The following is a 27,409-nucleotide window of genomic DNA, read 5'->3' on the forward strand; positions in this document are numbered from 1 at the left end:
CGGAGCGACCCCCACCCAACTCACAGTTTTAAGAGGCCATGCGCCTCATCTTTGGGCGTGCCGACCCCGATATGGCGCCTTCGGGCCCAAGGGGCTTGGCTGAGGGGCCTTCGGGTTCCACGCCGGCGGCTTTGGCCCTGGCAACCGAGGTCGCCTCTGGATCCGTGCGTGGATCCACCACGACGCCGGTCGCACAGTCGAGACCTTCCCCGGCGCTGGGTCGTTTAGCGACACTCTCGACGTCGGTAGTGCCCACTATCGATGTCGACCCCATTCTCAACCCCGACGACTCAGAGTCGGAGCGGCGTCAGCTGATGCCGCCATCGGCTTCGGTGGGCCCTGGTCTTGATACTTCTCCTGACTCTGGCATGCTGTCTCCTACCTTGGCTGCGGCGGAGGGAGCTACCTATGGTATGGTGGTTAGTAGGGCAGCTGAGGTCCTTGGCCTTGAGCCACCTACTGTCGAAGTCAGGTCTAACTTCCTGACGGAGGTGCTTCATCCTGGGGCTTCTACTTCTGAACTCCTTCTTCCATTTAATGAAGCCCTCACTGACGTCCTTTTGGGTATGTGGTCCAAACCCAACACAGGGACTCCTGTGAACAGGACGATCCCTTGCCGCCATCGGCCTGCATGGAACGAACCGAAGTTCCTGTCCCAACATCCTACTCCTGAGAGTCTTGTTATCCAGGCGTCCTCTTTGTCTGGCGCGTTCCCTTCCGCACCCCCAGATAGGGAATCCAAAAGGCTGGAACAGTTTGGTAAGAAGTTGTTTTATTTCTCCATCCTCGCGCTGCTGCCCGTGAACACTGCATGCCTTTTGGGCCATTATTCCCACTCCCTGTGGGATACGGTTGTGCATGTCCTGCTGCAGATACCAGAGGAGGCCCGTGCTATCGTCTCCCAAGCAGTCAAAGACGGGAGAGATGCTGCAAAGTTCACCATCCGTTGTGGGCTGGATACGACTGACTCTCTGGGCAGATCGGTTGCTACGACAGTGGCCTTGAGGCGCCATGCCTGGTTACGTACTTCTGTTTTTTTGGGGGATGTCCAACAGTCACTCATGGACATGCCCTTTGATGGCACCCGTCTCTTTGGAGACAAAGCGGACTCGGCCTTGGAGAGGTTCAAGGAGTCCAGGTCTACGGCTCGGTCCCTTGCCCTTTCTGCTGCCACACACCCCCCACAGTCCGCTTTTTGTCCCTTTCGTGGCCACGGAAGGGGCGCCCTGTCGCGACCCCAACCCATCAAAACGAAAAGGGACTGGGAGAATAATGGTCCAGTGTACAGTCTCCCAAGGATCACTGAAAACTAGAAATGGTACACTGTTCCAAAAGATAGGGGAATAATGCAGGGTCAGACGGAGTCAGTAATATCAGGAGAGCCCTCAAACACCTGAAAGGATGCCAAGCTTCATCACTGGGCAATCTCCTCATCAGACCGGTGCTGCAATGTCTGGCGGCCCACCCCTTATTCTAGGGATGGTACAGTACCGAAGATAGTATACCAAAGTCACATGGGGTCTGAAGTGAATACTGACTATGGAAAAGCTATATAGGAGAGACTGAAAGGATTAAAATTGGCTCTGAGCCTTTTAACATCCCTTTAATTAATCAGAAAAAGGTTCAGGCCAAGATTAAAAAAATAAACAAAGGGAGTGACTAAGGGGATAATGTCCCACAACATTCTACACAGAGGAAAAAGGTAGTGTACCTAATCCTAGAATGATATGGTCAACATGTTTCGCGTCTTGATGGTCAACAAATGATCCCATGACGCTTCATGTGGGCCGTAACCGCTACTTCTCCTATTCTAAAAAAAGAAACAAAAGCAAGTGCTAGACAGTCACTTACTGAATGATGACTAATTGTCAGCGTTGGTTGGTCAATCAGTCGCCCTGCATGGAAGTGGGAATATAAAGGTATATTAGTGAAGAGGTGGTTAGGTACACACAATGTGGTATAATTACATGCACCCAGGTCCCCAATGTGGCACAAACAGAAATAACAAAAAAAGGAGGAGGCTTACCATCCCATAGTAGAGAATAAGCATCCTAGGAACGCGCAAGCCTCAACCAAAGGAGAATTACTAAGTATAGAAACAACAAAGTAATGCACAGTTGTAGTGAACACTGGCACATTCATAATCATAAATTGGGAGAAAAAAGAACATGACATATAAATTGGTAAGTCTGGTCATGTAGCAAGTCAGAGTCATCCCAACAGACACAGTAAAATGTACTTTATCACAAAAAAATACAGCAAAAAGTCCCCTTGTGACCTCTAGCAAAGGGACTGGTACTTGTCAAAAATCAAAAACAGAAAAAAACACATCAAGAGTAATAGTCATCAAAAGAGTGTAGTATTATGTAAAAAAGACCCTCAAGACTAAGGGGGACTTACTTTGTTCAATCCTTGGTACTTCCAGCAACCTGCCCTCAGCTGCGCGCCTGAAGACATTGAAACGGCGCGTGGGGACTCCTAATATACACAAATACAGGAGCGTGCTCGGTCGCGCTCAAATCAGGAAGTGGCAGCAGGTGGTTGTCAATTAAATGAGCAGTCAAAATGTAATGAAGTACTTGCGTAAAACTGGCGGCCATCTTGCTATTCGTAATAGGCATCCAGTCGACGAGAGCCATTCATAAAAAACGGGTCTTCGGTTGACCTACCCCGAATCCAATAAGCAAAATAAATACCCTGGACCAGTGCTAGTCAGGTGCTTGTCAATTCAAGTTTAGACGCGTGATGCATCGCGTCAATAACTAAAGGCAATCATCAGAAGAGTATTGCTGAGAGAGGGTAATGAAAATCAAGGTAGGACTTACAGAAAACACACCCGGCGGCCATCTTACTGGTAGATTTCAAGTCCTGTAAGACGCTGTATAATGAAAAAGTACACATGGCGGCCATCTTAGGTGTAGAGAGATCACACCAATAGTGGGCAGCAAGATTTGGACATGGATAATTGGCAGTATCTCAATAGAGAAGAGAGCCACTTTGCTCTAAATGCTCTATCTAAAGTGGCAAAGAAGGAAAAAAAGTATAATTCTTGTGATTGTAACCGGCCATCATAAGTGTATAGAAGTGAACCTCTGTAATTAACTCAAGAACCCACGTGCAAAAATCAAACTGGGCTTCAAGCAATAGGAGAGGGTCATATTGGTTGGGGTTAGTAGACTGTGATCCAATTAGGGTGTTAAAGTGCTCCACGGGATCTCATCAATCAGACCCTCACTGGATGTCTTAAGTCTAAACACCCACCGTTGTTCTATTCTAAATAGATATTTAGGGTCATTGTTATTGTATCTCAGCACCTGCAGAACGATCCACCATAAGTCGTCCGCCCATGATTGGTTTCCAGAAAGTGCGTACTTAGTTTGGTAGTAATGCGAGAGCACCTAATGTTGCTCCGGTGTTCATTGATCCTCTGTTTTACTGGTCTGGTCGTCATGCCAATGCATTGTAAGTTGCAAGGACATGAAATCATGTAGATGCGTTGTCGCGTGTTGCAATTAGTGTGTCTATTGAGGTGCCAAGTGCCGACATATTTCAAGCCCAGTCGGTCAGTTCATTTTGTGAGGGGGCAGACGTTACAGGAACCACATGGGTGGATTCCATAAAGTGGTCTGTCTTACTGTGTCCTGTGTCCTGTTGAGGACGTGTATGGACAACCAGATCTTTTATATTGGGAGATCTTTTAAATGCAAAAAGGGGCCTAGGGATCTGAGTACCCCCACTCTGTAAGATATTCCAACGTTTGCTAATAAGCTTTTTCACAGTGTTGGACAAGGGAGTATACGTGGAAACACATGTCAAACGAATGTCTGGTTCCTTAGCCACAGATTCCAATAGCGCCTCTCTGTGGTTGTTGCGGGCCCTCTGGTAGGCTAGATTAACGATACTCCTAGGGTAGTGGCGGTTAGATAGTTTATGGTTGAGGTCAAGAGCATGCGTGTCAAAAGACTGGACCGAGCTACAATTGCATCATAACCTAAGAAACTGGCCAAAAGGAAGGTTATTTTGCAGGGCCTTGGGATGGTGGCTCTCGTACAGGAGCAAGTTATTCCGGTCGGTACTTTTATGGTAAGTGTCAGTCACAAGATTCCCACCGTCAATCTTAATCAATAGGTCCAGAAAGGACACTTGTGTAGAAGAAGCGTGGGTGGTAAATTTAAAAAACGGGTCCAAGGTATTGACCCAGTTAGTGAAAAGATCAATATCCTGAAAAGAGCCATGCCAGATGATGAGAATGTCATCAATGTACCTTCGCCACAGTTTGATGTTGTCATAAAAAGGATTGGATGTAGGTAAAATAAACATCTTCTCGAAATGGTACATGTACAAACAGGCCAAACTTGGTGCGAATGTGCTGCCCATAGAGGTACCCCGAATCTAGTGGAACAGGTAATCCTCAAATTGAAAAAAAATATTTTTCATGGCTAAAGTCGCACATTGCATTATAAAATGCACAGGGGTTGGGGAGGACCAAGTACTCTGGAGAAGGGCAGACTCCACAACTTGAAGGGTGGCTTCTTGAGGGATGTTAGTATAGAGAGCCTCTACATCCAAAGTGATCAGGGCCTGGACGTGGGTACTAGAATTAATAGTTTCAATCAAATTGAGAACATGCTTGGTGTCCTGTAAAAAGTTGCTGGAATCTTTTACCAGAGGTTGTAGAAAAAAATCACAGAACACAGACAGAGGTTCTAAGACCGAGCGGATACCTGATACAGTAGGGCGACCAGGTGGAGGAGAGGTGCCCTTATGTATCTTGGGAAAGCAGTAAAAACAAGGAGTGCGAGGGTGCGCTGCATCAAGGAACTCTGCTTCTTTGGGGGAGATCCAAGAGTTATTGCGAGCCTCCTCGATCATACTCCTAATCTGTGTCTGTAACTCATTAGTGGGGTCGTGAGCTAATGGTGCATAGTATGTAGTGTCACTCAAGAGGCGAAGGCATTCATGCCTATAGCCGGAGGTGTTCATAATGACTATGGCCCCTCCCTTATCTGTAGCCAGAGTTTTCAGTGCCTCCCTTTCAAGTGTCGGTAAGTTGATAAATGGTTGTTTGGGACGTACTTTGTCAATGACATGACAGCTTTTTCGAATGCCAGAACTTCGCATGGGGGAGATTGAGATGGAGGAACAAAAGTGGAAGGATTCCTTAAACCAGTGTCCTCAATCGCGGGAGCCAATGGTCGGTCCATAAAGAAAAACTGAAGACGGATTTTCTAAAGAACTGGGAGAGCTCACAGTTGAAACGGAAAAAAATCCTCAGGTGGTGTGGGTACAAAGCCTAAGCCCCTGTTCAGGGCTCTTGATTCATGTACCGAAAGTTGTCTACAGGATAGATTGACCACTAGGTCCTCGGTGGGGGAGTCTTGCTCTGACTCCGGGTGACCATTTGCGGTTCCTCTCTGTTCCAATGCACTCGTCTGCCTCTGCCTCTCCTTCTGCCTCTTCCTCTGCCCTGGCCGCGGCCTAAAAAAGGCACGTAGGGTAACATTGGACGGGGTTGGAAAAACGGGTACGGTGGTTGCCAGAAAAAAGGTTAGTTAGTGGGATATTGTGGGTAATTGAAAGGGGGTTGTGACATACTGTTGTCAGTGCTCCATCCATCCGATGAAGAGCTGCTACTGTAGTTCTGTGTCTTCTTATTAGACACAGTGGACTCATCTGATGAATGAGATTGGGCATCAGCCTCAAAATCTTCCTTGATATAGGGGTAGACTTTTTCTCAGTCAAATCTCCTAATATCTTTCTGTAATTTGGAGATTTTCTGCTGAGTCAGAAACTCCTTGGTCTCATTGAGTTCGGAATTGATCTCAAGGAGGCGGCTCTTGAATGCTGATAAGGTAACTGTTGCTTTTATAGTGCTCTCAACGCAGTTTATCTGCACAGTAATGGACTCAGCTAGACGCTTGGCGACCTCAACCCAGCCACCGGGCCATGCACGCTGGACAGCCTATGCGTGGCCGGGGGCGCGGAATCCCACGTGGTCGTGGGACAGGGAACCAGAGGTCTGTCCAGTCCACCCCTGCCCCCGCAGCAGCCTCCAAACCTTCCTAGTCCGTCCCCTCACTCCCGCCCAGTAGGAGGCAGAATCCACCATCATCTGCCCCACTGGAAACATATCACCACGGACGGGTGGATTTTGCAAATAATTCAGAAGGGCTACTCTCTCCCTTTCGAATCCGCACCACCACACATGCCACCATCCTTCCATCCCCTTTCGGGGGATCATTTGGTGCTTCTCCGCCAGGAAGTTGCGGCTCTCTTGGCCAAGGGAGCTATAGAAAGGGTCCCTGTGCCAGAAGTAGGCCGTGGTTGTTATTCCCGCTACTTTCTGATACCAAAAAAAGACAAAGGCTTGCGCCCCATCCTAGATCTTCGTGACCTGAACTACTTCCTCAAGAAGGAAAAGTTCAAAATGCTCACCCTGGCTCAGGTTCTTTCTGCCTTAGACCCAGAAGACTGGATGGTAGTGTTGGACTTGCAGGATGCTTATTTCCACATCCCCATCCTGCCTGCCCACAGACGTTATCTACGATTCGTGGTAGGTCACGAGCACTTTCAGTTTACCGTGCTCCCTTTCGGCCTTACCAGTGCTCCTCGGGTATTAACGAAAGTGATGGCGGTGGTTGCAGCTCATCTGCGCAGGTTAGGGGTCTCAGTCTTCCCCTACCTAGACGACTGGCTGTTGAAGGCGCCTTCGCCCCAGACAGTGGTCTCACACCTCCAGACTACGGCAAACCTCCTGCACCAGCTGGGGTTCACTATCAACGTGCCGAAGTCACACCTGACTCCCTCTCAGACGTTCCCTTTCATCGGGGCAGTTCTGGACACAGTGCAGTTTCGGGCTTATCCTCCCCAAAAGAGTCCAAGACATTCAGGCTATGATTCCGATTCTTCAGCCTTGGTCTTTGGTTTCGGTGAGACAGACTCTGAGGCTGTTGGGCCTCTTGGCCTCCTGCATCCTGCTAGTAACACATGCCAGGTGGTATATGCGGGCTCTGCAGTGGGACTTGAAGTTCCAGTGGGCTCAGCATCAGGGGAATCTCTCTGACATGGTCCAGATCTCGGAGGGGACTGCAAAAGACCTGCAGTGGTGGCTTTCAAATCCCAATTGGGTCAATGGTAGATCCCTCTCCCTTCCCCAACCAGATCTCTCAATAGTGACAGATGCGTTGCTTCTGGGTTGGGGCGGCCACATGGGAGAGGCGGAGATCAGAGGCCTCTGGTCTCCGGTGGAATCGGGACTCCACATAAACATGCTGGAGCTCCGAGCGATCAGACTTGCATTGAAAGCATTCCTTCCCTCTATCAAAGGGAAAGTGGTGCAGGTGTTCACGGACAACACTACCGCCATGTGGTACTCCCACAAATAAGGCTCGGTAGGATCCTGGACCCTATGTCAAGAGGCACTACGCCTCTGGACATGGCTGGAACATCAGGGCATTACCCTGCTGGTTCAACATCTGGCGGGCTCTCTCAACGCCAGAGCAGACAAACTTAGCCGCCGATGCACTGTCGATCATGAATGGCGTCTCCATCTGGAGGTGGCACAAGGTCTCTTTCCCAAGTGGGGAGAGCCTTGGTTAGATCTGTTCGCCTCCGTAGAGAACGTGCAATGTCAGCTATTTTGCGCGTTGGAGTTTCCAAGGCGGCACTCGCTTGGAGACGCTTTTCGTCTCAAGTGGAACTCTGGCCTCCTTTACGCCTTCCCGCCTATCCCTCTTCTGCCCAGAGTTCTCAAGAAGATCAAGAGCGACCGGGCTCAAGTTATCTTGGTGGCTCCGGACTGGGCTCGAAGAGTGTGGTATACCGAGCTACTGAGCGTGTCCATCGATCCTCCACTCAGACTGCCTCTTCGGGCGGATCTTCCGTTGCAGCAGCAGGGGACGGTCCTCCACCCGAACCTGTCCAACCTCCGCCTTCATGCGTGGAGATTGAGCGGCAACAGTTGACAGCATATGCCCTTTCACCCGAAGTCTGCAATGTTATCTTGGCAGCCAGGCGTCCCTCGACTAAAACTGTATACGCCTGTCTTTGTAATACATTTGTGGCATGGTGCACCAACAAATCTGTTGACCCCCTATCTGCCCCTCTTTCAGAGGTTCTTCTATTCATTGTTGCCTTAGCCCAGCAGGGCCCTGCATTGTAAGGGTTATCTGTCTGCCATTTCCGCCTTTCTTAGGCTTCCTGATCAGCCCTCACTCTTTAAATCTCCTCTTGTGAGTAAGTTCTTAAAGGGGCTCACCCACTTATTTCCTCCCACTCCCTTCATCATGCCTCAGTGGGATCTTAATCTTGTGCTTACTTTCTTGATGTGTACTTCCTTTGAGCCTATGCATAATTGTCCCTTACGGCTCCTCACATTCAAAACTGTCTTTCTTATTGCCATCACCTCTGCTCTCAGGGTGAGTGAGCTTCAGGCCCTTTCTTCAAAGCCTCCGTACACCCGACAAAGTGGTGTTACGTACTAGAGCTTCCTTCCTTCCTAAGGTGGTTACACCGTTTCATGTAGGCCAGTCCATCACTTTGCCTACCTTCTACGCACCCCCACATCCTTCCCATGCGGGGGAGAGACTGCACCGTCTGGACCCAAAAAGAGCGTTGACGTTCTCTCTCAGTCGTATTAAAGACTTCCGGGTGGACGATCAACTCTTTGTTGGCTATGTGGGTGCGAAGAAAGGGAAGGCGGTGCAGAAACGTACCATCTCTCAATGGCTGCTTCTTTGCATCAAATTGTGCTATGCCTTGGCAAAAAAGCAACATCCAGACGGCTTGCGGGCTCATTCTACCAGGGTCACTGCTGCATCCACTGCGTTAGCACGCAGAGTTCCTGTCCTGGACATCTGTCAGGCAGCTACGTGGGCATCCCTGCACACGTTTGCTAAATATTACTGCCTGGACAGTCAGGTCCATCGGGACAGATACTTTGGTCGTTCGGTCCTGCAGGACTTTCTAGTATGATCTTAGTTCGCAGCCCGCCACCGAGGATGGCATTGCTTGGGTATCTACTCTAAGGTAAGGAATCTGCAACTAGATGTCTCTATCAGATGTACAAGTTACTTACCTTCGGTAACGAAATATCTGGTAGAGACATATTCTAGTTGCAGATTCCTTACCGCCCACCCATCCTCCCCGCTTGCGAACTGATTTCTAGGGACAGGGATTAGTCCTTTCAGGTCCTTAGCTCTAGCGCACCAATATCAATGTTCTTAGCGGCTCTGCGCTCCGGCGTGGAAAGTCGTTAAAAGAAACTGACGTCACTGCGCAAGGGCGGTGTCTATGTACTACCAACGTCATCACGGCGACCACGATGCCTGCGGAGTCGACCGACGCCACCTACCCAAGTTCAAGGGTATTGCCCGAAGAAATAATCTCCGGATCCAGTCTGACACATGGGGTAAAATTCTAAGGTAAGGAATCTGCAACTAGAATATGTCTCTACCAGATATTTCGTTACCGAAGGTAAGTAACTTGTACTTTGCTTCCAGACCCAAGTATTTGTCAACTAAATTTCTATCCCATCCACACTCCCACAGGTTGGTGCACGATATGGCCACGGAATACTTTTTGTAAAATTATTAAAAATGTGTTTTTCAGGTCTATTTTCAGATCTGGATGGCCATAGTGACCTTGGAGTCATTAGTTATGGAGTCTCAATGACCACCTTGGAGGATGTCTTCCTGAAGTTGGAAGTCGAGGCAGAAATTGATCAAGCAGGTAAAAACTACTCATATTTTGGTCATCGAGAAAACACAACCGTAATCTCTAATTGTATCAATGAAAGTCTGACTTTTTTTTGTAATTGTGCAAATTAATACAAGCCTCATGACCGATTTGCAGTCAGTCGGTAGATGGGCTTCCATCTGTTTTGCTGAAATGAGCAGTGGTTGCCGTAAGCGTCATATGTTCTTTCTAGTCTGTTGTTTCATGATGCAGTTAATTAAAAGAAAAAACATTCTGCAGATTGTGTTATACAGGTATGTAGACTGAATTATTGTCTGCAAATCGGAAAGAATACATTAGAACCATAGTTTTAATGCAATTCTGTTTTTTTCTTTCATCATATTTTGCTGCCTTTTTAATCAGGATCCCAACTTCTGCATACTGTTCCCTCTTTCTCAGACCTACGCTCTACTTTTCCTACCTTTTCATTTGCTCAGCATTTCCCCATGTGTTCCTTCTGCCATGTTACTCTTCTCTTCCTACAGCCAATGAAAGGAAAGAGGACAAACAGAGACATACCCTCGGGCAAAGCAAATATCAATGGCTGCTAGACAGGTAGCATTATCAGGGCACTCTGAGCAATCCACACACACTGATACCCACTTGCTTGCCTCTCAAAGCTCCTACATATACTTCAAGCATGTTTCTGACCTTACCATCAGTGGACTTGCCTCAATTGAAAGCAGACAGACTCCCACATGCCAGGATGAGTGAGAAGAAGTAAGGACAGGAGTCAACAAAAGACCCCCAGGTACATGAAGATAAGTGCTCTTAATCATTGCATACATTCTGATGCCTACAGTCACACCTAAAATGAAGCATCATTCACCATCAGGGAAGCATGATGTAAACTGATAACAAGGTAATAACTTCCTCCTACGTGGCCCTGTCTCACAGACTGGTCCAATAAATAGTATCTGTTTGAAATGGGACCTCTAGTGGTTTGCATCCTCTCCAAGGAGGGACCTTCACTCTATTCAGGGTAAAGGACCCACACAGCTTAGATAACCCCTGCTCTCACCCCATTAATAGCTTGGCTCAAACATTCAGGCTTTTCTCTGAGGCAATGTATAAAGAAAGTATTTGTACACACACACACAGTAACACAGTGAAAACACCACAAAAGTACTCCACACCAATATTTGTCTGAGTAAAACAAGACCAAAGCAACACAAATCCAACATAAACAAGTAAAGATATAATTCTTAAAAACTTTAAATGAGTCTTACTCCATAGGAACCAATGGTTGTATCTTTTTAGTGCAAAGTACCTGGGATGTGTCAAAAACAAAGCCAATGTGGGCCGCAGGAGAGGTGCGGCACAAAAAAAGCAATGCTTTGGTTCCTTACTGCGCAGGGGAGGTGACACGTTGATTGTTTCCTCGCAGGTGAGGCCAAGCGTCGGTTCCTTACTGACAGGAGTGGTCCTGTGTTGATTCTGTCCTCACAGGAAAGGAGATGTGTTGATTTCTGGACATGCAGCCTAGGTTTCTTACTGTGGTGCTGGGTTGATGAGAAATTAATGCCCAGGGACGATGCTTGGAAAATCCAGACGTGCTGTAATGATGGAATAGCGGTGAAACAGGCGCTGTGTCCGTTCTGCAGGTACTGCTTTCATTTTTCAACTGCGAGACAGGCGCTGCATCGATTCTACAGGTTTTGCATAAATTTTTCAGCCAGAGCACATTGTGTGCGGATTTTCTTTTTCAGGTCACCAGTTTACACTTCTGAGGGCCCATGGACTGAAATTTGCCCGCGTGGCAAGGCAGGACTCTCAGCAGAAGAGGCAAGGCACTGGCAGATGATGTCTTTGATGTCCCTGAGACTTTTTAACAGAAAGCAAGCTCAGTTCAAGCTCTTGGAGAACCTTGGAAAGCAGGGTGTAGAAAGCAAAGTCCAATCCTTTCACTCGCAGAACAGAAGCAGCAAGCAGGAGGCCAGCACAACAAAGCAACAGGAAGAGTGGCACTTCCTCCTACAGGATCCAGCTCTTCTTCCTGGCAGAACGTCCTCAGTCCAGAAGTGTTCTAACGTTTGTGTCAGAGGTCCAGAACTTATACCCATTTCTGTCTTTGAAGTAGACAAATTTTAGAGAAGTCTTTGTAGTGCACAAGACCCTGCCTTTCCCTGACCTGGCCCCAGACAGACTCCAGGGGGTTGGAGACTGCTTTGTGTAAGGACAGGCACAGCTCTATTCAGGTGCAGGTGTCGGCTCCTCCCACCACTCTTGCTCAGGAAGACCCACCATGATATGCAGTGCACTCCTCACCTCTCTTTGTGTGACTGCCTAGAGTGGATTCACAAACAGCCCAACTGTCATCCTGACTCAGATGTGTATTCCACAGACAGGCTGAGGCACAAAATGGTTAAGCAAGAAAATGCCCAATTAGAATTCACCTCCTTGGGTTGAACTCAGGACTACTGTGTGATTTCCTGCCATTTCCTCTACCAGTTCTACCCGGAGTTCTAAGAACATCAGGACTGAACATGCCCAAGTCACTCTAGTAGCCCATATCAGTTATGGAGCGTATGGTATCTTTGGCATGAGCATCGGTCCCCGATCAGGCTTCCCCTAAGAGAGGGTCTGCTGTTGCAGCAATGGGGCAGGGTCCTGCATCCAGGCCTTTTCAATCTCCACCTTCTTTTTTTGGAAACTGAGCAGTGACAGTTAAACACCTTTGGCCTTCCTCTGGAGATAGTTTGATATCTTGGCAGCCAGGCATCCCTCGACAAATACAGTATACGTCTGTCCTTGAGACAGATTTGTGGCTTTGTGCAGGCATAGCAGATTGACTCACTCCAAGTTAGCTGACGTTTTGCTGTCTGTTTTGTCTCTCACTCGGCAAAAATTTGTTCTCGGCACAGTTAAAGGGTGACATTGAACTCTTCGGCTTTTTTGCAGTTGCTAATCAGCCCTCATTATTTAAATCACCTGTTGTCATGCCTTTTTTTAAAGGACTACAACATCTGCTTCCTCCCTCTCCCATTGTCATACCACAGTGGGACCTTATCTTAGCCCTAACTTAATTGATGCATACCTCTTTTGAGCCACCTCACAGCTGTCGCTTGTGTCCCCCCACTCCTAAAATGCTGTTCCTCATTGCTATAACATTGGCACAATGGGTAATTGAGATTCAAGCTATCTGCGTCAACCCACCATACACCATCTTCTTCCTAGACCTACTGGTTCAGAAGATGCAAGCATCTTTCTTACCAAAAGTTGTAATGCCATTCTATTTCAGTCAAAATATTAACTTCCCGGCTTTCATTGCTCTGCCTCACCCCTCTAAGGAGGAGGAGAGACTTCATTGCTTGGACACCAAAAAAGCACTGAGCTTTTCCATTGATCGGACCAACTCTTTGTGGCACGTGGCATGCAGAAGAGGACCATCTCCTGCTGCCTTGTGCTCTGCATTAAGATATGTTATGTGTTGGCTAGAAAGCAGCCTCCTGAAGGGCCATCTGCAAAGTGAAAGCTTATACAACTGCCCTGGCAGGCAGAATACCTGTCCTGGTCATCTTCTAGGGAGCTATGTTGACATCCTTCCATTAGTTCATGAAGCACTTCTGTCTGGACAGACAGGTTTGCCGAATGGGGCATTTTGCCAGCTCAGTCCTGCAGGACTTTCTGGTTTGGGTCCATTCACAGATCCACCTCTGAATAGTTATCATTTTGGTATCTGTTCAAAAGGTGAGGCGTCTGTGGTTAGAAGTCTGTCAGAAGAGCAAGTTGCTCACCTTCAGTAATGCTGTTTCTGGTAGAGATTCTATCTAACCTCAGATTCCTCACTGCTGTTCCTCCCTCCATTAATATGAACCAAGCTAGAAATCCGCACACTAGTCAAATCCAATTTGCTGTTGGGGCTCTGTGTCTCGGAGCTTTAGACTGTCTTTCAAGCAACTGACAGTGCAGCTGTGTGGCACCTATATCGACAAACCCCATCATTTCTGGAGCTGAATGGCATCAGTGTGGAGTTGCATGGCTCCACCTATTTGGACGCAGGGGTACTGCTGAGAAGTTTCTGGATCCAGTCTGACCCTGGGGAATATTCAAAAAGGGAGGAATCTGCAGTTAGATAGTCTCTTCCAGAAAGAGCATACCTGAAGGTAAGTAACTTGTTTTTCTACTATTAGCTACAGCGTGGCTAGCATTAACAACTGTTCAGACGCTGTGAAAGAGACTGACAAAAAGCCAGCCAATAAAAAGCAAGAAAATAGGAGTGACAGTAAATCCAACCAGTGTTCAGAACCTGTATGTTCAGGGCAAGCCCACAATATGTCTCTCAACATGCGGTGCATGTGATGTCTAGTAGGCTCGACCTAACAACCCAATGTATGGATTGGCAACCATGCAGTATATCTTGCAGCACACAGCGCACGCTCTGCGTAGTATGCTCGACTTAAAAAACAATAAGGAAGCTAAATAGTGAAATGGAAACCCAGGAGCCCGGACGTTCTTCATAGAAACCAACTTTCACTGAGTAGTAATTGAATAGCAGGTGCAAGAATTACAATATTTAGGGAAGTAACTATATGGAATAGGTTTTTATTACGTTTATTTTGTCCCGCACGCCTGTTAGCTTCAGATTTCAATAAACTAATCAGCGTGTATTGACTGCTGTGCAAGATGTGTATCATTTGCCAATACAGTGATGCATACAAAACACTTTCTTACTCTTCTTTTAAAAAAAAAAAAATTGCCCAAAATTTTAAATACCTCCCAGCACAAAAATGATATGTTTTCCACTGCTTTCTTTTGTATTTTAATAACGTTTGTCTGCAGTTACGCATTGTTGTGCAGCAGCACAGTATAACACTTAAATGCATTGTTAAACGGATGGCAGTTATCTGTTATTGTCCTTACATATTCCCCTCAACCCGAAAATAATGATTGACAATGGTACCGCGTCCTTTTCATTCCTTTTATTTTTTTGTTTCGAGCAGATTATAGTGTTTTTAATCAGCAACACACAGAGGAAGACTTGGACAGGAAATCACTTGGGGAAATGGAGCAGAGTCTTCTTTTGCTGTCTGAAAGCAAGGCCAATACTGTGAGCAGCCCAGCGCTCTGGAGGCAACAGGCAGCAACCGTAGCCCGTTTTCACTTCCTCAATTTAAAGCGGGAAAGTAAATCTGTTAGAGTTGTGTAAGTACCTGCGAGTTCTTTTCACGCATTCGAAGCATTTTGCGAATCTAAATACGCCAGAAGACTTCTAGAGTCCCTGTATGGGCATGATGCTGTAAAGACTAGGACGGAGGCATTTATGACACTGGTTGATGTGACTTAGTTGGCCTTATTGGTGTTATAACATTTTGCACAGTTTGCAAAATACATTTTAAAGGTGTTAAGAAATGTGTGACTGTCGAGAAGAAAGAGGAGGGCCATGAGGATAACAATAGATAACTGTTGATTTCTTTCTTTCTTTAGTGTACATCACAGACTGATTTGTATCCTGATGCTTTCAAATAATTGATATCACTAGCATTTAATAGATTAGGCAGTTTGAAAGCTGAGCTGTGGGGAGAGACGTGTGCGCTGCCATTGAGCTTCACATGGTTAAAACAATCGAACGCAGTGTTATTTGTGTTGCCTTATATGTCATTTAGTAGACCCCCCACCACCAATATTGTGCATTCGTTAGTTTGCTTGTTGAAGCCGTAGGCCATATAATCATAACTATTTTGCAATAGTTCATGCATTTATGTTCATTGTCTTGCGACAATCAGTTCTGTTTATCGTACTTTCTAGTAGTATCGTTCTAGCTCCCATATACATGCACACATTTAAATGGTTGACCCAGAGGAAAAAGCGTAGCGACTTTAGGATTTAATACGAATGTGTAAGTGAATGATCACACTGTTTCTCCCACCTGACATCACGAGTCACATATATTTTTCAAAATAACTGATTTGGATAGGATAAGATAGTCGTTCAAATGAGAAGAGGTGGGTGGCTTTGATTCGTTCCAGGACAGAATGGGAGCATAGCAGTTATTCCTAGAGCTGCACCAAGGCAGTAGTCTTATAAGGATACTTCCACTGAGAAAAAATACAGGCCTTGCGTCCGAGACAGAGTGCGGGCCGGAAAATAGTTGAATCTCAGGTACGCATCTGTGATGATAGTATCTAAATTATGGATCTAGATAAAACAGCAACCATTTGATGCAAAGATTAGGCATACAGTGATCTATACAATTATTTTGTTTTCATAGTTTTCGCATTCTGTGTTTTTTGCATCCGCTGTGATCATTTTGGTATTTGCAAAAATACTCGTGCATTTATTCTGCACTAAAATTGTCTTATTGCTGTAAAATAACAGTTTGGCATTCTTGTTTGTATGCTTTTGAGGGGAAAGGTTGCCACAAGTCGCAACAATAAAACAAAATGCCTGGCAGTGTCTGGCAGGCATATTTTATATGCCAGACGTGAATTTTCTCCAGGTACGTTGAGACAGATGTGTGGGCCATAACTTCTGTTCTACACATCAAGCTCGTAAATTGATATATATATGTGCTTGCCTCAGGTCCATGGCAGATCTGTTGGAGATGTGATTATGGAAAGTCTTAGATAATGTAATGCCATGAACATAAACAGAGTTCTGCAAGGAATCCCGTGGTTAAGGTGCATTTAGAAAATTAAGAATGTAAGTAAGAGGTGCAAACTAAGTTAGTTATAAAGCCATAATTGTAGTAAGGCAGTTGTCACAAAAAGCAGGTCTTGCAACCAAACGCATAAGTAGTGTTCTCTATGTGGTTGTGTCAAACAGGATTTCCTGTCCAAGTTTTGGAACTTCCAAAATATAGCAAAGCCTATTAGGTTTTAATTTAGACAAACATATAGCGATGCGATAGGGTCCACTCCTTGTTTTACTCTAGTCAAGTAGTTCTGAAGGAGAAGAAGTTCTGAAGGAGAAGAGATGAGGCTGTATCAGGCTGGCATGCATCCTGGTCCACACCATTTTTCACCATCCTAACCCACCATGTTTTATGTACTGCCTTTTGACCCCGGATTTACTTAAAATGTTTTCAAAGTGACTCATGTTGTTACACATTTGAAGGTAAGACTGGATAGAAGATTGACACCTTTGTACTGCCTATGCAAGTGCTTGGCTTCTCTTGCTCTCTTTTTGAGGCTTTCTTTGATGGTTGTCTTCAGGAAGATGACTTTGGCTGAGGTGATGATGGGCTTGTGTGTGGAGCAGAGGTTCTTTGCAAAGAGATTATAGTGTACTTTGGTCTTACTCAAATTCTTATCTGATTTGCATATGGTGCCCCTGTTTTCAGTGCATTCTAGGGAGTAACAATGTATTGAAAGTTTGAAGCATGCTTATTTTGGTTATGCATTAGTGTTTTTGTTAGACCTGGCATGGTTGGTGTGGTTTTCTCAAACTTTTTGCCTTCAGACATCCTGTTTTTGCTGACTTCGTTTTTGCTTACCTAAGGTTTCTGAGCGCTTTACCACTGCTAACCAGTGCTAAAGTGCTTGTGCTCTTTTTCTTAAACATTGTTACACTGGCATATACCCAATTGGCATATTTAATTTACTTGCAGGTCCCTAGTAAATGAAATGCTACTAGTGAGCCTGCAGAACTGATTGTGCCACCCACTTAAGTAGCCCTTTAAACATGCCTCAGGCCTGCCATTGCAGAGCACGTGTGTGCAGTTTATGGACTACCATTTCGACCTGGCAAAATAAACCTTTTGCCAGGTCCAAACTTTATAAGTCACCCCTAGGGTAGACCCTTGACAGCCCAGAGAGCAGAGTGCAATATATTTAAAAGGTAAGACATGTACTTTTTGGTTTCGCATGTCCTGATGATGAAAAACTCTAAATTAGTTTTTCACCACTGCAAGGTCTATCTGTCCCATATGTTACCATTGGAATTACCTTATTACACATGATAAGTCTGATTTACAAATTAGAGGAGATAACCGCTTCACATTTCGGGCCAGATGTATGAAAAGTTTGTGCACTCGCAAACGGTGCGAAACGCAAAAATCGGCAGGTTGCGAGTGCAAAAACGCGGTCTGCGATGCATGAAAGGCATTCGCAGACCAAAAATTAGAAATCGCAAAAATTTCGTTTTTTTTTTTTTTTTTTTTTTTTTTTGTGGTGCGACCTGGTTTTGTGAGTCGCATTTTGCGATTCGGTATTTCCAGTAGGAAATTGCGAGGCGCAAAATGCGATTTGCAAATTCCAAGTCGCAAATAGATGCATCAAAAAATCACAATTTGCAAATTTTCGCAGAATGGCATTTTGCACATGCAAAATACCACTAAGTGAAACCAGGTGGTAACCAGGTGCAACCTATATAAAGAGGCCCAGAATGCCTCAGACTCTTTTCCACAATGGCTGCACTCTACGTCATGGCGAGGAGGATGAGGATCTTGGCAGGTTTGAGGAGAGGGAGGAGGAGACAGGAGCGCATTTTCAGAGTGCGCATTACACTATTTGACCTGACAGAGGAGGAAATATTTGGGAGGTATAGGTTGAACTCAGCCATGATACTTGATCTGATAGCTGAGCTACAACCCATACTGCAGCGCAGAACACTAAGGACTCACAGCATACGCACCCATGTGCAGGTATTATGCTCCCTACACCTACTCGCCTCCGGGAGCTATCAAGGGGTCATAGCAGCAGCTGGGGGGGTGTCACAGAGTACCCTCTCCAGATTTTTCAATGCATTTATCAACGCCATGCTAAGCAAACTCCAACAGTACATCAGATTCCCCCACACCCCACAGGAAATACAGCAGACAAAAATAGAGTTTTACCAGTTAGCACAGTTCCCCCACGTCCTAGGTGCCATAGATGGCACACATGTGGCAATCTGCCATCAGCCACAAAGTATGTGTACCGAAACCGTAAATACCAACATTCCATGAATATACAGGTGATATGCAATGCCTCCTATATCAGAACTGTCCTCAGTGTCCCCCAAGGCTACCTCACTGGGAGTGGAAGATCTCTGTCCCATGACATGTTCAATCACATTTGTGATGTGCACAAGGCCCTGGACAACGTCCCTGCTGGTGTGTGCAGCCTCCACTTGTGCCGCCACTGCGCGACGGGCGATTAGTGCTGTTGAGTTCGCCATCCTGTTGGAGGACCTGCAGTAGCTGCGAAACATTGTCCGGAATCTGTGTTCCTGTCTGCGCCGGCTAACCCTTTCATGGCGCAGCTCCGGGCAGAGGTCACGGACTGCACTAGTTAGGTCCCTAGTGTCCTCAGAAGCCTGCACCTGCCCCTCATGCAGCTGTGTAATGTTTGTATTCAGTGCGTCCAGTTGCCGATGCAGGCCCATCATGTGTCTGTTGTGGACTCGCAGGTTCCGGTCCAAAAAAAGTATGCGCTTGTTTTGCAGGCGCTGCGGCTGCAACATAGCAGGCTCAAGGCCTCCGAACAAGGACGGACCCTCACCTGCCTCATGAGGTTGCTGCTGGGACTCTGTTGCACTCCTGCGTGGTGCTGGGGACCCCTGCCCTCCAGAATCTGGCTGCGCCTGTCTGGTGCAGACGGTGTGCTTGGCCCTTCCTGCTGCACATCCGAGTCGCCGCTGAAGTCTGGCGGTGGTAGTGCCCTGGGCCTGCGGCGAACAGTGGAGATGTGGAGGGACCCACTGGTGTTGGTGTCAGAGGGCTGATGGGTGTCCGTCTCCCCTACACATGGACTGTATGTGGCTGCTGGGCCTGGCCCACCTGCAACAACAATATGCAGCATGTCAGTTCTGTATGTTACATTATCTGTCTGAAAATGGCAATAAAGGTACAGGTACTGCTCTACACGGTGTTGTGTGTGTTGTGTTACCTTTGGTGTCACTATGCTTCATTACATTGTTATGCTACTGTCTGTACTAGTTTGTGGACCGCAACTCCCATAATGCATTGTTGTACTGCTTCTAAGATGTGGACTGGACTACTTCACACACTACTTAACATTACATGCTAATTCCAATGGGGCTTTTGTGCATACACATATTGGGTTCACAAACAACATTGCACTTACCTTGGCTGGTACTCGGTGTAACGGAGGTGTCAACGTCTTTGACCCCTGTAACAGCTTCAGGGAGGAGTGTGGATTCCACCAGGTCCTCCAATGGTGTGGATGGTGCTTCGGTTGGTGGTCCGCCACCTGTACCCCTGGCCTCCGCAAGTCTCCTAGCCACCCTCTCCTTTGCACAGGAGCGCAGGTCGTACCACCTTTTTTTAATCTCCTCTATGGAGCGCAGTGCCACTCTAATGGCGCAGATTTTTCCTTGACTGTCCAGCCATAACCTTCTTTTTTCGCTCTCAGGAACCTGGAGTGAAGATTTCCCAAACAGGCGGTCGTGGCTTCTCACCACCTCTTCAGTCAGGACCTCCAGCTCCTGTTCACTAAATTTAAGCTTGCGCTTCCTCTCTTGCTTCTCCTGTGATGTTCCTGGGGTCTCCATCCTGGCTCAGGTGTTTCTGCTCCTGCTGAGTGCTGCTCTGTGTGGCTGGGCTGCTCTCTCTCAGGATGCTGGTTTGGGTGTGGCACCTGAAACCGCCTGGGATGACTCATTTCCTGCTGGTGATGTCATCAGGCTCCTCCAGGTGTGCATTCTCGAACTTTCTCGCAATTTGCAATTTTTTTACTGAATCGCAAAAAAATCGCAAATTGCGAGAATGCAAATTGCGATTCGGTAAATGGGCCTCGCAAAACACAAATAGCGATTTTTAAGAAATCGCTAATTCCGAATCGCAATTTTGTTACATGGCCAATTGCCACTCAAAAATAGCGATTTCTTAAAAATCGCTATTTGCGATTCGCAAGCTCCAGTTTTCATACATCTGGCCCTTGGTGTCTCCGGAATCACAATTTAAAATCCTAACTTATAGTGAAGTTGGATTTTAAATTGCAATTCTGAAGATGCGACATTCAGAAAGTTGACATTTTCTTGCCTTAGCCGTTTGGTGCCTGCAGTCTGTCTCTAGCCACATGAGTAAGTGTAGTTGGCAGTTGGGCCTTTTGTATTCCTGTTAGACAGCCATACACAATGGGAGCTTAGGTATAACTTGATGGGCCTTCCTCCCATCTTGGACAGGATGGGAGGAAGAAGCTGGACACGACCTCACCTATACCTGAATAGGCTGTGCCCTGTCCCCACACAAAGGGACGCATATTCCTGTATTTAGTCTTGAACAATGGCAGGGAGGGCAGGACATCTGTGCTCTTCAAAGGCATGTCTTTGAGGTATCCCCTATGTCAAAAGCACCACTGGGTGTGAGAACCGGGCCTCAGACACCACTACTTCAGTACACTTCTGGCCTGTGAATACTCAGCCAAGAAGAAGGACTGAGGTGTCACTGAAGTACTGCCACTCTGTTGGACTGCTGCCTTGCTATGTTGACCTTCTGCCTTCTTGCCTGAGAGTAAGAAGGACTAGACCTTAATTTCTCCAACCCAGAACCCAGAGTGACTCTAAGAGCTAGGTGGCTGGCCTTCTGATCTGAAGTGTCAGGGACATAAAAGACTTCCAACCACCCTGTGTCTGCCCCTGGGCTCTGCCGTTTGCGGGTGTACCCTGCCAAGTGGTTCCACTCCAGTTCTGGACCCTTGGAAGTGGGCCTAAGGTGCTTACCAGAGGAACTGACTCATCCTCTCTGCTGAGCGGCGCATCCCGAGCAGAATCAACACATCTTGGCTGAGCAACATATCCTTGAGCAGAACAGACACATCGCTGCTATATGGATTGGACCTGGTGCAAAAGACATGCCTCACCGCTGCATCCCACATCTTGGGTTTGACGCATCACCCTCAGAACCATTGCTGCACAGCACTTCCCCATAGAGGAGTCTCACAATCCCTGCTGACTGCAGTCTTGACACCACTGCCAAAGCTCTGCATCGCAGCTTCACTGCTCATCGAATCCGATACAATGAGTCCCTCACACTGGCATTCACATCCCAAACCCTATTAGAGGGATTCCCGAGGTTGATGCAACAAGACCTCACACTGCATCTCAGAACCGGCACATCTCCTTGGCTGTGCAACACATCTTCAACTTAGATTCACACAACACTCCGCAGTCAGGATTTAAGGTACTAGGTTAAGAGGGCCTATCCTGAACCCTGTAGCCTGCCTGCGCTCCATCTTGGTCGGCCAAAACGTTTGACTTTGTCTGGGTCCGGTGTGACCAGATATCCCGGGTTGGTGCTTTTGCTTTTAGGCTTTATTCTACAATTTATTCTTTAAAAATTCTTAACTCAAGTTCTACTGGTTGGATTTTTGTTCTTGTGGTCTTGTTCTATTTATTAAATTAGGTTCTATTTTTCTGACCTTGTGTGGGATCCTTTTTGTGTGGTGTTTTCACAGAGTTACTGTTTGAAGTGTTGCACCGCTACTTTAGACATTGCCTTCAGGTTAAGCCTGAATGTTCTGTGCCAAGCTACCAGAGGCTGAGTACAAGAAGTTAATTTGGGGATTGCGTGTGCCTTACCCTGAGAGGAATGGTGGTTGCTGCTTCATCAGGGCTCACAAACCAGTGAACCAACAAGCTAATTTCTAACATGTGTTATGGGTTTTTAGGGCAGTGTTGTTAACACTGAGGAATGTATTGACTTTTTCTGTTGGCTGGTGGATGAGCAAGAATTTAATAGGTTTCTTTTAGAGAGAGTCCTTGGGATGTCTTTGATGTAGTGATATGTTGTTCTCAATTCGGTTGGCCTTGACATTCAGTTGATTGAAGAGTGGAGAATGGATGGTGAGATGACCAGTCCACTGCAGGGGTATTGGAACCTTGCAGTTGATTGAAGAGGAGGCTGTTATGTGATTAAGGCTATTGCATCTGAAATGGTTGTGTTGTAGTTTGACTATTGCTCTAGGCAAGACTAACGGATTAAGGATGATACTACTTATGTTTGTAGGTGACTAGGCCGATCCTACAACAAGTTTCAACTGCCATCCCAACCCTCCCGGCTCACAAGCAGCACCTCACAAAAAACCCAGACATTAAAAGGTGATTTGTGTCAGGCTTTATGCATGGACTCAAGAGTGTAACATCTCAGGGAGGTCATGGTTCAGGGTTCTGCAAAGTCAGTGCTGGAGAGCCGGGTCCATGCCAGGTTTTTATCATATCCACATTTAGAAAAACAATGTTTCAGAAATCTACATTTTTCTAAATGTGGATATGCTAAAAATCTGGCATGGACCCGGCTCTCCAGGACCGACTTTGAGAACCCTGTTGTGGTTAAACAAAGATTACCCCTTTCTGACATGAACAACATGTCTCAGTCAAACACAGGCACCGAAGGAGATGCAGTAAAGTTTCAATAGGTTTTATTAACAAGACTGCAGTCTATGATAATTGCATGGGCTGCAATGATTAGAATGATGAATAATGTAAGAAACAGAATGGTAAAAACAAGAGTCATGATTAGAAAGACCCCCACCATCTTGCAATAACATGTAAAGTAAAATAGGCCCTACTACACTAGCATGATGAACCTAATCTCTAACCTAAAGAGAGCTAGATGTGCTAAACCTAATTTTCCAGTACCGTGTCCAGGAGATTAGCCCCTAACCCTTGCTACCTTGCAATGAAGTCTCTAAATCAGTCTCCGTAGGGACATGAAGACTGGGTCAGCATCAAGGTGACGTGTAGCATAGCATCAATGGCATCTGGTAGGAATCCCTATGATTATCTTGTCTGTGTGAGATGTACTTATACAGATCTGCCAGGACCCCTGACGCAGGTATGTTCCCAAACAATAGATAAGAAAGCATGCTTGGGGCTGCAATTATATAAACAATTCCCTGAAAAGGTACATTATGTTACTGGCACACGAAAGTGGGAAAGTACATAATGTGACAACCTACGTATCTCATCTATCTGTGACGCTGATGCCTTTACAGAATGGCACTGTTAACGTGAAACCAAAACATCTTCCTAACTATAAACTTGGCAGCCATCTTGGAAGAATTCATGAAATAAATGTGCTAAAACAGAGCAAGCTAAGTAGGTTAATAGTCACTGGGTGATGGGGGTACAGTCCTGCAAGCCAGAGGCTGAGCTAAACTCCTGATTCCCATTAAAACTAAATAGGATCCACTACAGTTGGGTCTGGTAGTGTATTACTTTATGACCAGGATATTAAGGAATGTGTTAAAGAAATCTTCAAGTTTCTTGGTTCTTGAGTGTCCATATAGTTTGATGCGTATAAGAAATATGAGATAATGTGTAGAATGGAGGAGGTGGGAATGATGTCAGAGATTTCCACAATGAAGTCCTTGTTGGGTCTGAGGGAGTGGTAGAGCAGTGTTAAGAGTTTGATATTTTAAAAGCAGACAGTGCTTTGTGAGGAGCTTGAATGGTTTACGTGATGCTTGATCACTTATTGTGCAGACAGCTGGATATGGGGGTGATGGCGAAGCCTCCTTCTGTCTTGCGTATAAAGCCTCCATATTTGATACTGTAGCCTGCAGGAATGAGGATATCCAAATAAGTGGATGCAAGTTATATGCCTCTGTTGAAAGGTACATCCTGGTTGTGTTGTGTGGTGATATCTGTGATATGTGCTGCATGGCATACTTCCTCTGATGATGTTTTCTGTGTTTTCTTTGCAGATGTTGTGTATATGTCTTCATGGCTGGGTGTGTGTATCTGCGCTGCGGTGCAAGATTAGTGAGGCACACAGTGGTAATAGCTTACTTGTAATGTAAGGATTCTGGGATTTGGCTCTTTCCAGGCCCACATGGGGGTCCTCTTGGTCCTGAGAGCTCTTAATCAGAGACTCTGAGGCAAAATATACTGATTAGTGTTGTTTTTAGGTTGCTAAGTGAAAGTGGTAAGAGGCTACGAGTTTGCTGTTGGGAAGTAGCTGGGTCATGTAACCTGCTGAACTGGCTTTTGGAACGCAACTGCAGTGCAGCTGGTTTACCAGTTTCAGGGTGTTTTTTGTGACAGGAAGTGGTTGGAGGCATGCATTCGATTTGCTGTTAGGAAGGAATGGGGTCAAATGACGTACTTTGCTTGCTTCCTGGACTACTCTGTAGTGTGATTTGCGCTGGTTGGCCGGTTATGATGTAGTGGGAAGTGTTGGAAAACATCTAATTTTCTATTAGAAGGCAGTCAGGTCAAACAGCTAGCTGTGATGCCTTCTGGGCGCCGGCTTTTCTAACATAGTCGGTTTGCTTTTCTGGTCAAGTGAAATACTGTTACATGAGCATTCAACAGTATTTAGCAGGGCTCATACATGGCTGTGAAATTTTGCAAAATATCTACTTGCCCCAAGGAAGCGATGTGTTCAGAAATCTATTTGTCTTGTGAAACAATCCACTTGTCCCTTTTGATGCCAAGCAGTGAGGTGATACATTACTGCAGCATCCTCATCATACTAGAGCCCTGATGTCAAATTCTCTGATGATTCGGTATATCCAGAGTTGGAAACACCTGAGTCTGTGCCCACTAACCTGCATGGTGAAGGACAGTCACCCACACTTCTCCAGTCTCCTCCCACACTAAAAAAGGTTGGAAGTTTAGTCCTGACAAAGGCAGGAGGGAAAACTTTTCCAGGGTGGTGAAAATAGAAGTGTAGAAACAGTGAAACTGCAATCACGCAGCAGATTTTTACATTAGCAAATATAACTTAACATAACATTTCTTTGTTAAGTGCACATTAACTCCAGGGTCTCTTGTCACTAAAATAACCGATCTTTATTGTTACCTAACTCCATGATACTTAAGTGATCAATCTTGGAAGGAAGAAAAGCTAGCTCGACCCGTTGTGGGTGTTGTGTGGTGCGTGTTGGTGAGAGTGTGTTGAGTAATTTGGTGGGGTGTGTGAGGGATGTATGGGTGTATGTGGTGTGTGTGTCTAGTTGTGTCCGTGCTGTTCGTGTCAATCGTCTGGCAGTAATTGTTGTTTGTAAAGGGTTGTAGTTACTGTGGGTGTGTTTTATAGTGCCGTGGGTGTGGTGTGTGTATGAATGTCAGGTATGTGTTTTTTGTATTGGCCAATGTAGTGTTGTTTTGTATGTGGGTGTCCATTCTGAGCGTGGCGATATGTATCGCCAATGGTTTACCGCCGTTGAATGTCCGCCGTGGTGATTCGTGGGTCATAATGTGGTGGGCGTTATTCTATTGGCGTAATGGTATGGGTGTTGGGACTGCCACTTTATCACTGACCTTTGGGCTGGCGGATATGTGTATGTGTATGTGGCTGTATTGTGTCGGATTGGTGTGTGTGTCATAATATGGCGAACGGATATTTGCCTCTGCGGTGGTATGTTGGCGGCCGTCAGCATGGCGGTAAGCGGGATGTACCGCCAATATCATAATGAGGGCCTCAGTGTCTTTATCCCTAGGGAGTTGGGGGGTGAATTACTCCTCTTATCTGTGGTCACAGCTGAAGTATGTGCACACAAAGGGGGCAGAGCACCCCCTGCAGTTGTCAATATCACTTAGTGGCGTAAGGCCCTCTGTGGGTGGTGCAATGTGAAAGAGAAAGATTGCAGACTCACACCGAGCCCAGGCTGCCACGCCTGAACCAGTGGCATAACACACCTGCAGAATGGGATGCGGGCCCCAGAGTTTCCGAAATCTCACAAATATTTATTGCCTTGGGCTGAATGAGGGCTTCATGAAGGGTTAGAGGGCCCTGCTGCAGAGACTGCAGGTGCACATGTTCTGTCCATGGCCTAAACCCTGCACTAGCCAGCAAGATCTCCTGTTGCTTCCTAAGGCCTAGTCTCATCCACTCTGACTCACTCAAACGACAGAAGAGCCCATCCTGATGCGAAAACAATTACCTTTTGGAGGAGGCAAGAAGAAATCACAGGGTTTGATCCCGTAAGGCCTTATCTAGGCGAGGGATCTGGAAATACAATCAAGGCACAAAACCCCCCCTAATGGCCATAGATAAGGACTATTCACCATTTTCACAAAAGGAGCGTGGGTTGCGAGTGCTAGGGACTCTTTATTTTTTAACCCCTTCGCTGCCAGGTCTTTTCCCCCTCAGGTGGCAAGCCTTTTTTGGGCTATTTGGGGTAGTTCGCGCTTAGGCCCTCATAACTTTTTGTCTACATAAGCTAACCACATTGGCGTACTTTTTTTCCAACATCCTAGGGATTCCAGAGGTACCCAGAGTTCGTGGGTTCCCCTCGAGAAACCAAGAAATTAGCCAAAATTCAGCAAAAAAAATGGGAAAAAGAGCTTCAGAAGAAGGCTTGAGCTGTTTTCCCTGAAAATCAACAAGGGGTTTGTGGTGCTAAAATCACCATCTTCCCAGCTTTCAGGAACAGACTGACTTGAATCAGAAAACCACATTTGTTAACAACATTTTGGCATTTTACTGGGACATACCCCATTTTTACTATTTTTTGTGCTTTTAGCCTCCTTCCAGTTAGTGACAGAAATGGGCGTGAAACCAATGCTGAATCCCAGCTAGCTAAACATTTCTAAAAAGCAGACAAAATTCTGAATTCAGCAAGGAGTCATTTGTGTCGATCCTACCAAAAAAAATACAGAAAATAACAGCTGAAATAAACAATATTGAAATTGAGGTGAAAAAGCAGTTTTTCTCCATTTTTCTCCATGTTTTACTCTGTAACTTTTTCTTGTGATGCCAGATTTTCAAAAGCAATATACCGTTACGTCTGCTGGACTCCTCTGGTTGCGGGAATATATAGGGCTTGTAGGTTCATCAAGAACC

General features: G+C 46.2%; 1 protein-coding gene across 2 annotated transcripts in view; it reads left to right on the forward strand.

Annotated features, from left to right (window-relative positions):
• ABCA5 (ATP binding cassette subfamily A member 5) overlaps positions 1-27,409 on the forward strand; it is a 1,006,180-nt gene that overhangs the window by 543,081 nt on the left and 435,690 nt on the right. For both annotated transcript variants that reach the window (XM_069199839.1, XM_069199840.1), the window contains exons 18-19: positions 9,610-9,729; positions 14,679-14,880. In XM_069199839.1, the coding sequence (XP_069055940.1) occupies positions 9,610-9,729; positions 14,679-14,880 (322 nt within the window). The remainder of the gene's footprint in view (positions 1-9,609; positions 9,730-14,678; positions 14,881-27,409) is intronic.

Source organism: Pleurodeles waltl, chromosome 7 (assembly GCF_031143425.1).
Source record: "Pleurodeles waltl isolate 20211129_DDA chromosome 7, aPleWal1.hap1.20221129, whole genome shotgun sequence".
In the NCBI taxonomy this organism is placed as follows: Eukaryota; Metazoa; Chordata; class Amphibia; order Caudata; family Salamandridae; genus Pleurodeles; species Pleurodeles waltl.